Source organism: Saccopteryx bilineata, chromosome 10, assembly GCF_036850765.1.
Source record: "Saccopteryx bilineata isolate mSacBil1 chromosome 10, mSacBil1_pri_phased_curated, whole genome shotgun sequence".
In the NCBI taxonomy this organism is placed as follows: domain Eukaryota; kingdom Metazoa; phylum Chordata; class Mammalia; order Chiroptera; family Emballonuridae; genus Saccopteryx; species Saccopteryx bilineata.
In genome coordinates this window covers 4,100,872-4,116,550 of record NC_089499.1, presented here as the reverse complement: position 1 = coordinate 4,116,550, position 15,679 = coordinate 4,100,872, and the positions used below count along the sequence as shown (strand labels likewise).

At 62.9% G+C, this 15,679-nt stretch overlaps 1 protein-coding gene across 1 annotated transcript in view; it reads right to left on the bottom strand.

Moving 5' to 3' along the window:
• The window catches only part of ITPR1 (inositol 1,4,5-trisphosphate receptor type 1), a 295,645-nt gene that overhangs the window by 46,720 nt on the left and 233,246 nt on the right, over positions 1 to 15,679 (bottom strand). The window contains exons 49-53 of the mRNA XM_066245616.1: positions 14,178 to 14,273; positions 10,987 to 11,109; positions 9,956 to 10,060; positions 7,025 to 7,217; positions 1,236 to 1,358 (exon numbers count right to left, since the gene is read on the bottom strand). Of these exons, the coding sequence (XP_066101713.1) occupies positions 1,236 to 1,358; positions 7,025 to 7,217; positions 9,956 to 10,060; positions 10,987 to 11,109; positions 14,178 to 14,273 (640 nt within the window). The remainder of the gene's footprint in view (positions 1 to 1,235; positions 1,359 to 7,024; positions 7,218 to 9,955; positions 10,061 to 10,986; positions 11,110 to 14,177; positions 14,274 to 15,679) is intronic.

Sequence of the window (15,679 nt, the reverse complement as noted above, 5' to 3'; positions counted from 1 at the left end):
CGGCCCGCCCGGTCACGGGATGGCAGAGGACGGCCAGGCTTTCTCAGGCCAGGCAGACCCTGGACCAGGCTCGTCAGTGAAGAGGAGGGGAGCTGTCACCCGATCCCCAGAGCTAAGCCTCAGCGTTGCCACAGTGACTAAGGAAGGATGTAGTCAAGATGTGCAATAAAAATCAATTTTAAATATATTTGAAAAAATGTGGGTTGGGGGCGTGGTAAATAAGAACACAGCCAAGTCATGGCTGAGGACTCCGCAGGGAGGTGCGTGACGACTCCCCTGGGCTCCGTCACCTCCGGCTGAGCTCACTGGTGCCTCTGCCGATGGCCCCCTGGCTCGGGAAGAGAGTGGCCCCCCAGCTCGGGCAGACAGACGCCCTCTTGGAGGAGATCTGGCAGCCAGTGGGCCCGCCGAGTCTCTGGGGCCAGGGCACTGACGATTCCTAGTACGGCACAGAAAAGGTAAAAGGCCGGGACTTCTGTTTACATCGTGCTCTTTGGAGACAAACACCCTGCTCAGATGGAGCGTCGGTATAACTTAAGGTGCACTGAAGTGGTAACTTCTCAGACTGCCCAGGCCCCACCCCTGCCGGTCTGTGCTCAGCAGTACACGGTGGCTGAGCACACAGGTGACGGGAGGAGAGGGTGGCGGAGCTCCGTGAAGGTCACGGACGTCAGGTGCTGCTGTGAGCCGTGGCATGTAGCTCTTCAGACTGAACACTCGAGAGGGCACGCCTACGGTCCTTCAGGCCCCGCCTCCCCGCTCCCCCCGCAAAAAAATTCCAGAGATTTCTCACAAATTCTTTGGTCTAAAATCAACTCCAGAAGTATGTTGTAGGGGGGAAAAAAACTCCTACTAAACTGAGCATCAAAATATCGACGTTCTTGGCTGTGCCTCTCACTAGCTGTGTGACTCTGGCTAAACGTCTCAACCTCTCTGAGACATCGTTTCCCAACACAGGCAAGGAAGGGGCTGACCGAGACGGCAAACCTCTTCAACAGCGCGTAGCTTCTTTCTCTCCTGGCCGACAAACTCGGACAGAAATATGGACACGATTCTGAATACGATTTAAAGCTAAACCCGCGGGGAAAGCTCCCACCTCATCCGGTCCGAAGTGGGTCACTGGGACCCCACAGGGCGCACGGATGCTTCCGGGGGTCCCAGGCGAGGCGCAGGTCGTGTGCCCCCCACCCCCCGGCCGGCTGCCTCCAGCGCTTCCCCGACCTGGAAGACAGTACCTCCTCGGACGCCCTTGAAGGGGTAGAAGAAGGCCACGAGCAGGTTCATCAGCACGGCCAGGTTGAAGGAGATGCTGCTCCAGAAGGACATGTTGCGGGCGCACCAGTAGAGCACGGGCTGGGCTGCGGGGCAAGACGGGCCGCGTGAGGGTCCCCCGCCGGGCAGGGGCCCCGGGCCCACCCCGCCCCGCTCGGCCCCTCGGGCGCACCAGTAGAGCACGGGCTGGGCTGCGGGCAAGACGGGCCGCGTGAGGGTCCCCCGCCGGGCAGGGGCCCCGGGCCCACCCCGCCCCGCTCGGCCCCTCAGGGGCACCCTGGTGCTCAGTTCCCACCACAACAGTGACAACGACCGTCTGTTTTGAAGGTGACTCATGGGCTCACAAGGACATCAGATGGGTTTGTTTCTGCTCGGAGCGCTTACTGGAACAGAAGACGTGTTTGGGGACGAGGAGGAGGAGGAGAAGGAACAGGAAAGCCGGAGCACGGAGAAGCCCGCCCGCCCGCCCGGGTCAGCACCCTCGGTCACGGAATCCGGGGGTATCAGAGTTCAGGCTGAGTCCTCAGTTAACCCGGGGCTCTGGGGCCAGAGGAGAGGCCCAGAGCGGCCCGAGTTCAATGAGCCTTTGAGGAGCGTGGGGCCCTCGTGGGGACAGACGGCACTCAGAGGGCCCAGCCGGCCCCAGACAGAGACTGATGGCTGCCACTTCCACACGCCTCCCTGGCTCACTCTGTGGCAGCTCCAGCGGAGGAGAGGAGAGGTGGATGGCAGGAGTGGCCGAGGGCTGACCCTCGCTGACACCCAGGGACCGCCGTGCGGGGACATGCCACCTCCTCTCCACACGGGTACACATGGAGAGCTCACAAGAAGTTGAAAAAGAAAAGGAAACGGCAGCGTGGGGAGGGCCCACGGACAGCGCTGGGGGGGAGGGCAGGGAAAGGAAACGGCAGCGTGGGGAGGGCCCACGGGAGCAGCACTGGGGGGGGCAGGGAAAGGAAACGGCAGCGTGGGGAGGACCCACGGGAGCAGCGCTGGGGGGGGCAGGGAAAGGAAACAGCAGCGTGGGGAGGGCCCACGGGAGCAGCACTGAGGGGGGCAGGGAAAGGAAACGGCAGCGTGGGGAGGACCCACGGGAGCAGCACTGGGGGGGGCAGGGAAAGGAAACGGCAGCGTGGGGAGGGCCCACGGGAGCAGCACTGGGGGGGCAGGGAAAGGAAACGGCAGCGTGGGGAGGGCCCACGGGAGCAGCGCTGGGGGGGGCAGCTCTCCACGGCCAGTGTGAGGCGGCACCGCCAGCTGCTTCCACGCGGCTGTAACACCTGCTCCTCCACGCGGCACACAGGTCACCAGCCTTAACCTGTGCTGTCACTCGGACTAGGAACCAACACTCAGTCCTTCAAGTCCACTGGGAGCCTGTCCAGGTGCAAGGAGACCGCGGGGACCCAGGGGCCCCGGGAGACCAGCCCGCGTGCGCACTGCCACCTCTCTCTGGGCACGTGGAACCGTCCTCGCAGCTCTCCAGACCCTTCTCCCAGCCCCGCCCCTATACCCTGCCTCGCGCCCCAGCCCAGTGCTGGCTCCCTGGACGCCCCCTTCCTCCGTCAGTCCCTCTGAGCACTCCAGTCGCCATGCTGTGAGGACGCTCAAGCAGCCCTAGGAGGTCCGCCTGCCGACAGCCGGGCTGTGAGCAGAGCCGGTCCTTCAGAGGACGGCAGCCCTGGCCGGCACTCTGCCATCAACCCCCGGCAAGTCCCTCGGGCAGAACCACCTGCTAAGCCTCCCTTAATTCCTGACCCTGCAGCACTGTGAGCGTTTACATTCAGTGCTTTAGGCACTAAGTTCTGGGGAGATTTATTAGCAACAGGATACAACTAACGTGGCTTCTGCGGTGGGAAAAGTAGCGGCCCTCAACGTGTCCACATCCGAGTCCCCGGGGCCTGTGACTGTGTTACCACAAGGGCCAGGGGCCTTTGCGGACGTGAGGAACTTGAGGACCCGGAGACAGGAGACTCTCCTGGCTCGTGCAGGTGGGCTCAGCGTTACCTCAGGGTCCTCGTAAGTGGGAAGGGGAGGCGGGAGTGTCAGTCACCAACGTGAGAAAGGCTCTGCTGAGTTCTGGTGGCTTCGATGATGTGGGGGAGGCCGAGAGCCAGGCGCCCAGGCACCTTCTAGAAGCTGGAACGGGCCACGCCTCCAGAAGGCGCACAGCCCTGCCAGCTCGCCGGCCCGCGGCTGGGGAGCAGCTCTTTAGGTTGGTGGTGCCCGGAATGGTAAGATCACGAATGCACATTGAGCCTCCCTGCACGTGGTGTGGCGCTCACCCTCCCAGTGGCTGTCCGGATCCCACCTTTCCCAGGAGCCTGCCTCCCTCGCCTGCCCACGGCGCATCTGTGTGGTTACAGCCCTGCTCGGACCCGACCTCTGACGTGACAGCCACGTCCACATATGCTGGGGGCCGGCCCCGCCCCACACGAGGCTCCCCCGGGAGGGAACCAGAGCTGACACACGGCTGCCTTCCAGCAGGCTGCTACGTCCCATGGCTCCGCTCAGACTTGGCTGGATCGGTCCACCTGCTGCCTCCCAGCACAGGGACGGCAGAAACAGGAGGGACGGGAGGGACAGGAGGGACGGGAGGGACGGCAGGGACGGACAGAGCGCGCGGTCCCAGACGGGCGGGGCAGTTTCAGCCACCGCAGCCAGGGCGTCTCTCGGTAACCCTCTTTCCTGGTTTTTGTTTGGTTTGTTTTCAGTGGAACCGGGCGGGCCTTGCTGATGGCTGGGACTTCGGGAACACACAGCAACCAAGCCCCCCAGCTCCACGCCGGGCGTGACAGCTGCGAGGGCGAGCCCCGAGCGAGAGAGCGCCCGTGTGCGCAGCCCTGCCTCCCTCCTCTCGTTCTGGTTCTTCCCGTTCTCTGGGCCCCAGGTCGTCACCTCACGGGGGCAGGGGCCCCACGAGATGTCAGAGGGGCGTGGCTGGGAGAGAATGTGCATGCAGAGGGTGTGCGTGTGTGTGTGCTGGGCGTGTGCACCGAGTGTGAGCGGAGCAAGGAAGAAGGTTCCTGAACAGCCTGGGCAGAAGACGGCCCCGAGCAATGTCAGTCTCGGGCCTCATTTCTGTCCGAGACCGGCTGCAGATGGACCAGCCTCCCGCGGTCCCCTGTGGGCCCCCCCCCACGGACCAGTCTCCCGCGGTCCCCTGCGCCCCCCCCCACGGGCCAGTCTCCCGCGGTCCCCTGCGCCCCCTCCACGGGCCAGTCTCCCGCGGTCCCCTGCGCCCCCTCCACGGGCCAGTCTCCCGTGGTCCCCTGCGCCCCCCCCACGGGCCAGTCTCCCGCGGTCCCCTGCGGCCCCCCCACGGGCCAGTCTCCCGCGGTCCCCTGCGCCCCCCCCCACGGGCCAGTCTCCCGCGGTCCCCTGCGGCCCCCCCACGGGCCAGTCTCCCGCGGTCCCCTGCGCCCCCCCACGGGCCAGTCTCCCGCGGTCCCCTGCGCCCCCCCCACGGGCCAGTCTCCCGCGGTCCCCTGTGGGCCCCCCCCCCCACGGACCAGTCTCCCGCGGTCCCCTGCGCCCCCCCCACGGGCCAGTCTCCCGCGGTCCCCTGCGCCCCCCCCACGGGCCAGTCTCCCGCGGTCCCCTGCGGCCCCCCCACGGGCCAGTCTCCCGCGGTCCCCTGCGCCCCCCCCCACGGGCCAGTCTCCCGCGGTCCCCTGCGGCCCCCCCACGGGCCAGTCTCCCGCGGTCCCCTGCGCCCCCCCCCACGGGCCAGTCTCCCGCGGTCCCCTGCGCCCCCCCCCCGGGCCAGTCTCCCGCGGTCCCCTGCGCCCCCCCCACGGGCCAGTCTCCCGCGGTCCCCTGCGCCCCCCCCACGGGCCAGTCTCCCGCGGTCCCCTGCGCCCCCCCACGGGCCAGTCTCCCGCGGTCCCCTGCGGCCCCCCCCCCCAACGGGCCAGGAAAGTCTCTTCTGCAGACCGGCCACTGGAGACACGCACAACTCGGACGAGAAAACGTGTTTCATCTGAAGTCACACTTCTAATGAGTACATTTCTCCCTGTCCCTCAATATGCAGATCAGGCTTAATTCTGTTATTATTTTCTATTTTTCTCTTCCCAGCAGATAGCTTTGAAGCCAATTAAAATCTTCTGGCTGACAACGAGAGCCGTGGGTAAAGCTTCACTGGAACAAAAACTGCTTTTTTTTTGAAACAAAGAAAGACTAAATAAGGTATCAGCTCCATGTAATCTACATGGAATGACTGACTCTGCAATCAATCAATCAATCTATCAGGTGATCTTTGTTCCCCACTCTGTAGGTGATAGTCTGGGAGCAGTTAAGTCACCTGCCCGGGGCCACACAGCCAGAGGGTGGCAGATGTAGGCTGGAACTCAGAGCCCCACCTCGTGGGCTGAGGCTTCCTACCCCGCCAGGCTGAAGTCAGCACCTCTCGGAGGAGGGTGACGAGAGACCCTACCTCACCACGAAAGGGAAACCTCTGGGTCAGTCACCAGCCCCTTGGAGAGCCTACCACGTACATACACATTCAGTAACAGACTCGAGAGGCGGCTCTACCGGACTGGTCTCAGTGGACCCTCATGCTGATAAGGGGGAAATCACACTGTGACAAACTCCTGGGCAGGCCTGGGTATTCGAACCCGGGACTGTCTCCTAAAGCTGGAGGCACCGAGCCGCCAGAAAGAACAAAAGCAACCACCACACTGAACACACAGGGGACGCAGTGGGCGGCTCGTGCCTACCCTTCGAGGCCTCCTCCTCTCTGTGGGCCCAGCTCGGGCCTCGTTGGGCATGGGGCATGGGGCTGTGCTGACGTGGGGGGCAGTGACCCCGAGTGCCCTGAGGTCTGTACTGGGGAGGGCACGCAGGGGGGTCTGCTGAAGACCCCCCAGGCCCTCTGTCAGGTGTCACACCCAGGCTGGATGTGACCTACACACTTCATGTTTTCAAGTGCTGGACGATGAGGGAACGTGCTGTGGGCTGAGGGACCAGGGCCTCCAGCCAGCCTGCCTGCACACCTCCTCTGCCACCAGCCAAGCCCAGGGGTGAGGGAGAAAGGGGGAGACGCCGTGACAGGTCTGTGCCCGCTCAGACAGGCGGGGGGCAGGGAGAGGCCGAAAGCTCCCAGAAGCTGACCTCCCTCCCGGAGTCCCTCCTGCAGCCCCGGTCCGGCCTGGCCCACAGGAAGAGCCCTGAGGCCACACACCTGGGGTCCAGGGCTTCAGATAAAAACCCGGCTCCCGACCAACAGACAGAGGTAAGTGCTTTCCACGTTGGTCACAACAGCTGGGGGAGAATCTGAGCCCCTGATGAAAACCAGGAGGCCAGCGGCCGGCAGGGCCGCCCAGGAACCTGCTTCAGGTGAGTGATTTCTACTGGCCAGGGCTGGGCACCGACTCGCTGGTGGGAAAGGACACAGCGTATGGGGCAGAGGGGTGCCGTCCGAGCAGGTGTGCCAGCCAACAGCGGTCAAGGCGCCGCCCTGCGAGCTCAGGGCCTGGCTTTCCACCCAGACTCCAGGCGGGCCTTCCGGAAGCGCCCCGGGGAGCACTGCCACCATACTGGGGCATCGGGTTGAATGCAGGAGGGGAGCCTGTTGGAAGGACACCCCTGGGGCACAAAGGGGAGCTGGCGCTGCCTGGTGCCCGGAGGCACGAAGTGTCGCGAATCACACGGCTCTGTTCTGCACACGGAGGTACTGCTGCCTGCTCAGGGCTGGGAGTCCCCCCGACCGAGCAACGCCCCTTGGAGTGGCCATCCGTGGGCACCGCGGACCCACCTCTGAGCTTCTTCTGCCAGTTCATCTCGTTGAAGAGGTCCTCGGAGCGCAGGAAGAAGTCGTTGATCTTGCTGCCCTGCTCGTCCCGCTCAGTGGTGTAGTAGATGCGCAGCTTGGACTCCTTGGTCAGGAACTCGCAGATGCTGGGCACCGGGAAGACAATCTGCTCCATGGTGCGGTCGAGCCTGACAATCTGGGGGCGAGAAGGTGCGTGCTGCGGGCGCCTTCAGACCCCCTCCCCGAGGGCTGTGGCCGCGGGCGCCTTCAGACCCCCTCCCCGAGGGCCGTGGCCGCAGCATGCACGGCGGTCTCTGAGGGACCTGAACTCGCGGCCACGTCTCTTCCATCTGCACACACTGGTTTTTGTCGAGTACGGACGAGTGTTTTTCTGACCCCAGGCCAGTTTTCCTGCAACTGACTTTTCAGAGCAACTCTGCTTTGAGCGCACAGCCCGCCGTGGCTCCCGGCTGGGGCAGCCCTGGGAACTCCCCGCAATGACGGCCTGGCCCTGTCTGCGTGCGTGTCCTGTCTACAAGCGTGGCCGCCGAGCGCTAGCTAGCACACGTGGGCAGTGCAGCTGTGGGACCGAGTAGTTAGTGGACCGTATTTGAATGGGAACAGCCACATGGGACAGCGCAGCCCGGGGCCAGGTTGTACACTTCACCTGAGAGCCTTTCTCAGGTGGCAAACTTGGATTGTTTAGTCCTAGGTAGGAAGTTTAAAAAAAGCGATCTTGGTTTACCCGGTGGCAGGGACGTCCCATCTCTCACCTGTCACAGCGTCTAAGACGTGTGACGCCAGAGTCAGTGTGCCCCGTCACCGCTGGGGTAGCACTCGCTGTTCCTAAACCCAGCTTCTTGGGACCCAGGGCGGAGAACGCCTCACAGGTGTTCTCCATGCCATTCCTAGACTGGCTCCGCCCCCGGAGAGGGGGAGGTGCGGTCTGCATCGTTCCGACTCTAGGACCCTGTGTTGAGTCACAGTCTTGCGGGGGGATGTGTCATAGGGACCCGGGTGCAGGACCACAGGGGCACGGCCGCCGTCCCTGCTCTTCCTCTGCAGAGTCTGGAGCCGTCCAGGGAGCCCCGGGCCACACCCGCCACCGGCAGAGCAGGTTCTCCCTCTCCCTGACGCGGCCAGGTCAACTTGTCATGGGAAACTCTCTCCGAGGTGAGACAGCTTCCCACAGCCCTGGCTCCATAGCTTCTGGGAGACGTGGTGTTCAGACCAGGGGTTCCCAAGTCCAGCTGGAGATCAGCTTGCGGGGGCTTCACTGTCGCATTGACTCTGGTCTCTAAGCCAACCTCACTGGAGTGGACTTGGGTGTGGGGCTGCTCGCTAGCGCCTGCCCGCGAGTGCTGACCCTGGAGTGCGCGTGGCTCGGGGACCCCTCTGCCGTCTCCCGCTGCCAGGGGCCGCCAGCTCCGCCCAGCCAAGGGGGCTATGAGTCGGTCCCTCCTTGCACTGAAGGACTAGGATCGCAGAGGTGCATGTGGGCTCAGGAGGTTACGGTGGAGACGGGAGGGCGCCTTCCAAGAACTGAGCTCTAGACTAGTGACACCCAGACCTGGGGTCTGTGAGGAAACGCCCAGGGCTAACAGAGTGGGCTCTGGGGGTGCACAGATAACACCCTTGGGAAACTGGCCCACCTGGGGGGGAGGGCTGCCAAGGGCAGGACTGGAGAGCCAAGGACACCGGCCTTGGCCATGTTGGCAGACTTACAGTCGGGAGTCAGGAGAACCCATTCCAGTCCTTCTCCCGCCCTGACGGGCTGCGAGACCTTGTCCACATGCCTCAACCTCACCCAGCCTCGGCCGTCTGCCCTGTGCCCCCAGGATCTCATGACGTGACACGGTTCTCCCCTGACACCCTACACTGAACACCCCCACCTTGTCATTTACGGGCTCCAAAGGACAGAGCTGGCCCTCCCAGCAAGCTTCTGGTCATTAACAATAAATTGAGGGTATCTGCCCACATACACGGTCACGCTGAGCTAGTGAGTGAAATGATGCATTTTCTTAGGACCGCCCAGAGGCTCGAGAAAACCGGGTAAAAATATATTCTAATAAAGTCTCCATCCTGAATATTTTCTGTGACCCAAAGGGGCCGTCAGTCTTTTGTTAACCTTTTGTTCCAACAGTGGTACGGAACTAATGAAATTCCTCATTAGCCCAACAAGATCCATGGCCCTTACCGCCTAGAGCCCGAGTCTCAGAGACAACGCAGGCACAGAAACGCACCGGAGGCCCTGGGGCCAGCCCGGCCAGCAGGTGCTCTCACTCCAGGGTTTCCCTGTCTGCAAGGTGGGGATAAACCCAGTTTGCTCACAAAGGATTACTGAGGCTTGCTGGGTGTGTCTTTCTAACGCGGATCTGACTGCCACACCTCTGTGTAAAACTGTCCAGAGGTCCCGCCCTTCTCAGGGCCAAGTCCACATTTCTAGGGGCCGCTGACGGGATCCTGCAAGGGCGGGGCTCCCGTCCATTCTGCTGACCCGGGTGGCCCCTCCCTCCGGCTCACCAGCTCCTCCCTCACCCTCACCCAGCTTTTCCGTTTCTGGGGCGGGGCCTCCCTCCGCCACCACGCCCTGTCTGCCAAGCTCCTACCTCTAGTCTCCTCCTGCTCCCTCGGTCTGATTTTCCTCAAGGTCAGGGCTCAGGTGTCATTTCTGCAGAACGAGCCTCCCTGACCACCATCCACAGCAGGTCCCTCTGCTGGACTTCTTGAACACCTCCCATTTGTCCCTGGCCCGGTCAGAACCCCTAAAGAATGCCATCTCCTCTGGTGGGTCTGTTGGGTGTCCCCTCCTCACAGGGCCATCGGCAGGAGCTGGGGCTGCCCTGGCATGCAGCCGGTGCGTGGATGGGGGGGTGGATGGGTGGATGCGGGCCACCCGCACCGGCCCGTGTCCTGGTGCGGACTCCCCTGTACCTCGATCTGGGCCGTGTGCTTGGCGTAGAACTCCAGGGCTTCGTCTCCGTCCACCTGGCCCCCGGGCTTCAGCATGCTCTGCAGCTCCTTGTTGTGCCGCGCCAACTAGAACACAGGACAGGAGACGGCCGCTGTGCCCGGGCGGTGGGGCGCACGCGCTCGTCCCACTTGGGGTAGAAAGGGAGCGAGTGCCCCCGCCGGGGCCGGGCTGTGGGGCAGAGCTCGCCGCCCCCACCCCCATCAAGGTGTGCACGGCTCAGCAGCTATTCTGGGAGCCTGCAGAGCAGCATGAAAAGCTCGCGTCCACGTGAGACCTCACTTCCCGGCGGCCTCTTTAGCCCGGCTGGAGGGAGACGGGGTGGGGGTGGGGTCTGCGCGGCCCTGGGCCTCCATTCGGAAGGTTCACACGCCCGCTCTGTGGCTAAAGGCCACGAATGGACGAGCTACGAGCAGGACTCGTCTCCCAGCTGGCCCGTGGCAGCAGGGCCCAGCAGCCTCGGCCTGGCACCGGCACCATTTCAGATGTAACTCCTGGACCGACGTGGTGCAGACGACAGGAGGCACAGCCTCTGCAGCGCAGGCAGGGCGGCCCCCAGGAAGAGGAAGTGTCTTCCAAACTTGGTGTATTACGGAACAGGGCATCTGGGTGCCAGGGTCTGAAGATTACTACCCCCCTCAAAAAAAGGCAAACACAAAAGAAGTCACAGTGCCAGGTAGATCCCCAAAGATGTCTAGATGTAACAGGGCAAGGTGGAGGAGGTCATTTCTTCAGAGGGCTCAGGGGGACTCAGCAACATTTATGAACAGACTCATTTCACACGTCTGCAGACAGACGTCCGCCACCTACGGGCCGCTGCCCAGCGTGAGGGCTTTCAGAAGTGGGGGGTTTCCAGGGACGTGACCCCAGCTGCGTGGGAAACCAGAAGAGCCTGGAAGTCAGCACACGGGCCGCGAGTACCTGGGAGCCCGTCACCAACATAGACGAGCCTGGGCTGAAGCGGGAACGGAGAAGCCGCGGGCGGGGAACCTACCTGATGGGCTAAGATGTAGATGTTGTGCCCCACGTTCCTGGGGGAGGCGGCCCCGTCCTCGCCGTCCTCTCCGTCCTCAGACTCCACCTCTCCCTGCGTGAACGCCTTCTTGATCACCTCCACCTGCAAGGGGGGCCGGCGCACTGAGCTCCCGCATCGAGGGGGAGGGCGTGGGCCCGGCGTCGGCAGCACGCACACGGGGGGCGGGGGGGGGGGGCTCCCCAACCGCGCCTGACGCTGCCCGTCACGCTCAGAACCGTCCTACCAGGCGTGGACACAGCCTCAGAGCCCGCCCACGGCTGACGCTGCCCTCATGCTCAGCACCGTCCTACCAGGCGTGGACACAGCCTCAGAGCCCGCCCACGGCTGACGCTGCCCTCACGCTCAGCACCGCCCTACCAGGCGTGGACACAGCCTCAGAGCCCGCCCACGGCTGACGCTGCCCTCACGCTCAGCACCGCCCTATCAGGCGTGGACATAGCCTCAGAGCCCGCCCACGGCTGACGCTGCCCTCACGCTCAGCACCGTCCTACCAGGCGTGGACACAGCCTCAGAGCCCGCCCATGGCTGACGCTGCCCTCACGCTCAGCACCGCCCTATCAGGCGTGGACACAGCCTCAGAGCCCGCCCACAGCTGACGCTGCCCTCACGCTCAGCACCGCCCTATCAGGCGTGGACATAGCCTCAGAGCCCGCCCACAGCTGACGCTGCCCTCACGCTCAGGCCCGTCCTACCAGGCGTGGACACAGCCTCAGAGCCCGCCCACGGCTGACGCTGCCCTCACGCTCAGCACCGCCCTATCAGGCGTGGACATAGCCTCAGAGCCCGCCCACAGCTGACGCTGCCCTCACGCTCAGGCCCGTCCTACCAGGCGTGGACACAGCCTCAGAGCCCGCCCACAGCTGACGCTGCCCTCACGCTCAGCACCGTCCTACCAGGCGTGGACACAGCCTCAGAGCCCGCCCACGGCTGACGCTGCCCTCACGCTCAGCACCGTCCTACCAGGCGTGGACACAGCCTCAGAGCCCTTCTCCACAGTGACCTGGGCGGCCACCGCCCACCAACCTCCCCAACGCGGGAAACGAGCGCGTCTGCTCCACCTGGACCCTGGGATGTTCCGCGGCCGGTTTGTGCCCTCTAGAAGGGGACCATGACTCCAGGAGTGACTCCGAACAATGAAATGTGACACAGATGAAGGCTAGAAGCTGGACTTTTCCTGTCCCTACATTGGCTCCAGCCAGTTTGGGAAAAACAAAGAAATCCATTTGCCTTTTGGAATAGCCGAGGAAACTATTTCGTTTGACTTCAAACCCCCACGCCGCACAGCCTGCTCCACATGAAAAGAACACCATGAACAAGGGGCATCTACCGAGCGCTCCCTATGTGCCCAGATCTGTGCCCAGCACTCTAACGTCCTTCAGGAACGTTCGTGTCCATGAGCACTGCACAGGTGACAGAGGTTCCCATGTGCTCTGAACGAGGAACAGACTCAGAGAGGCGAGGGGAAGAAGCCCCACCGGCTGGGTCCCGGATTTGACCTGCACCCTGTGACCGGGGCCCCTTGCATGCGGCCGGTCTCATGCTGAAAGCACACTCCCCAGAGCGTTTCTGCACCTGCCCAGCCCCCCGCCCCCTTCCCAGCTCCCCGACAGCAGGCCTGGGTCTGCTGCCCGGTGCCCAGCACCACGCCCGGGACAGGGAGGGCCTGGCCAATGTTTATCAAGTCAACACATCACTCAGAATGTAATTGTTCAAAGAAAAAGAACAAAATGCCCTCAACCCCTAAGCTGTACTGAAGATTAGTCATTTTCTGTGATGACTCAGAAGGCACCTGGGCCTCCTGCATGGACACAGGACGTTGCTCTAAACATGGCCCATGACTCAAGACCAGGCAGCAGGGGGCCCAGGTCTCTGTACCGACCCAGGCCAGGCCCTGGAAGCCGTTTTGGAGACAGGCTTTCCCATTAGCTCTAATTAATACCAAGTTGGACAAACAGTTGCATGAAGGGTGGCAGCCAGAACACACACCCAGACACACGCACACGTGTATGCACACGTGTTCTGGATGTCAGAGCTTCCCTGCTATGCGGGGTCTTATACTTGGGCTTATCCCACAAAGCCTTTGACTCTCCCCTGCCCCCGCCTGCCAGAAATGGTGTTCTTCACCCACAAGGGGCCGCCCAGGCACTGGGGCACCCACAGCCCTGGGCGACGAGGCTCCCACCGAGAGGGAGGCATGCTCTCGATCCGTGGGAGTTGGAACGGGGTCTCTGCTAAGTCGCTCGTCCCCACTCAAGAGCGACGAGCCCTATTCCACCCCCCCCCCCGCCCCAGTTACATAAGCTGTTATGCAATCTTGAGGACGTCTGTCTCGGGCCGAGGACACACTCCTGACCTCGGGATCAAAGAGCTGGGCTCACTGTTAGCTCCACGTAAAGGAACACATAAAGGGACTTCAGCCCGGCCCCGGGTGCACGTTAGGTCACAGGCGGCAGGAAAGTTTCAGTGCCCTCATTTAGGTCTGTCGGTTACAGTTTATCTGCGTGGGAAGAAGTCCAAGTGGAGAGTCTAGTCCTCAGCTCACGTCACCGTCGGGGAGCTGGTCTCAGAGGCGGCAGCGCCAGCCTCCAGCCGGGGAGCCCCGGCACGCTGGGAGCAGTGCCCTCGGAAATAAAGAGGCTTGTGTTTCTTAAAAAAATATATAAAACCTAAGATACTAGCACCCCAGGCAGACGCTTCTGCTGCCCAGACCGCCGGCAGCAGGGGCAGCTGTGGGTTCAGAGCTCGGCACAGAGACAGGACGAGACGGTGGCGCGGGGTCGGGGGGAAGAGGAAGGAAGAGGGGCGGCATCTGGAAAGTCGGCAGGTGCGCCGGGCACTGCCCCATCTGGCCTTCAAAGAAAGCCGTTCCTCCAGGGGACACTGCCCTCTTCCTCTCAGGGACCAGGAAAGCCCACCCAGAGGGTTAATGAAGCGCCCGCCCAAGAGAAGCCAGCCCTGGGCAGAGGCTGCCCGGCTGGCCTAGCTCGGCTGGCTGCGAGGGAAGTGGCCACGCCGAGGGGACAGGGCGGACCGCGTCCCGGGCCACCCCTCGCCTGCACCCAGCCGGCCACGGCGCCAACGTTCTTCCAGGAGCACCGCCATGCCAGCTCCCGAAGCCGCTCCCCGGCTCCGCCAACCACCCAGCTCACCAGCTCCTTGGGCCTCATGTTGTAAAGAATCCGCTCTGCGTTCTCGCTGTCGTGCCTGCTCTCCATGATGGCCAGCAGCAGCTTGGAGGCGTTGTTCTGGGGGGCAGAGGGGGGACAGAGGCAGGGGGAATGGAGAGGGCTGTGTGGGCTGGGGTGCACGTGACAGACGTGTCACCCCCGGGGGAACATGAACCCCCCCCCCGACAATGTGCACCTGCCACCCCTGAAGTCGTTGGTGGGATCTGGTTTGGGTCCGAGAGACACGATTTTGTCGGGAAATGGTCTCAACCCGACGTTACCCGGTACAATTCTGGCACAAAGTGGAGATTTAAATGTGGGTGCGGGGGCCCAGTCTGCCGGCACCGCCGTGGTGGCAGTGGGTCGGGAGAACCTGAGATTATCCAGACCCACAACGACCTCAGGGAGTCGTGTGGCCGGGCCCGAGAAGGCCGGAGTGCAGGTAATTCCTCCCCGTCCCCAAACGGTGCTGCCTGCTCTACACCCTAACACGATGTGAGTACGGCGACGCCAGTCAGCGAAAGCGACCGACGGGGTACCCCATGCCGCCGACAGACCCGAGTTCCCACTACAGCATGGGCTGGTACCCCTCACTTCTCGGCTCGACCTCACGGGAGGTCCTGGGCCTCGGAGAACTGGTACGCAGGTCTCGGAAGTCCTCGTGCGGTTCTGAGTGGGAGGTGGCGGTATTTTTCCCTCTCTAAGCGTCGGTCAGAGCGGATCGGTCAGCTTGCTGTGCTATCAAAGGGTAGCTTTTCACATGGCAGAAATTTCCCCAATAATCCAGAGTACCGGGTTAGCTGGGAAAGTCAGTGACGTGCTGACCAGGGGCCACAGGAACTCCCCGTTCATTTCAGGCTCTGACCAGCAACAGGCTGGCCAGCGGCGTCAGGTACGTGAGCTACCTGGCGGTCAAATCAACTCGACCGCACAAGTTGTCAGAGGAGTAAAGAAGAGCAAAATAAAAATAAAAAGTCCACTGAACCCATACACCCAAATCAACTTAGACTGGACTCTCAGCTCGAAACACTAAAGGGAAAGTAAAAATAACTGAATAATTCCCACAGGCTGCTGTGTCCACACCTTCCCATGACCTCTCTCTCCCGTGACATCGTTTGTGCAACGACCACAGATCAGATTTTCAGCTGAACCCCCCGGTGCTAGGCTGTCCTGTGACACTGACAAAGGGCTCGCTGCTGTGTCGGGGCAGGCGGAGGATAGGGCTCGCTGGCCCCAACGGGGGGACAGTTGTGAAGGAAATGTGCTCAGTGGGGCTGACACGTTCTGAAATTCAGTCAGACGCCGGGCTGGCTCGCAAGCTCAGTTCTCAGAAATGAGTTCTCGGACTCTCAGAACCTCAGGAATGGCCCGTCAGCGTGTCTCAAATACCCTGGTTGGGGGCGGGGGGCTGGAAACCCAGCGGCTTTAAGCGTCTTGACGTCGCTATGTTCAATTCCAGAACTCTTTCTGGGACAAGGGGAGTC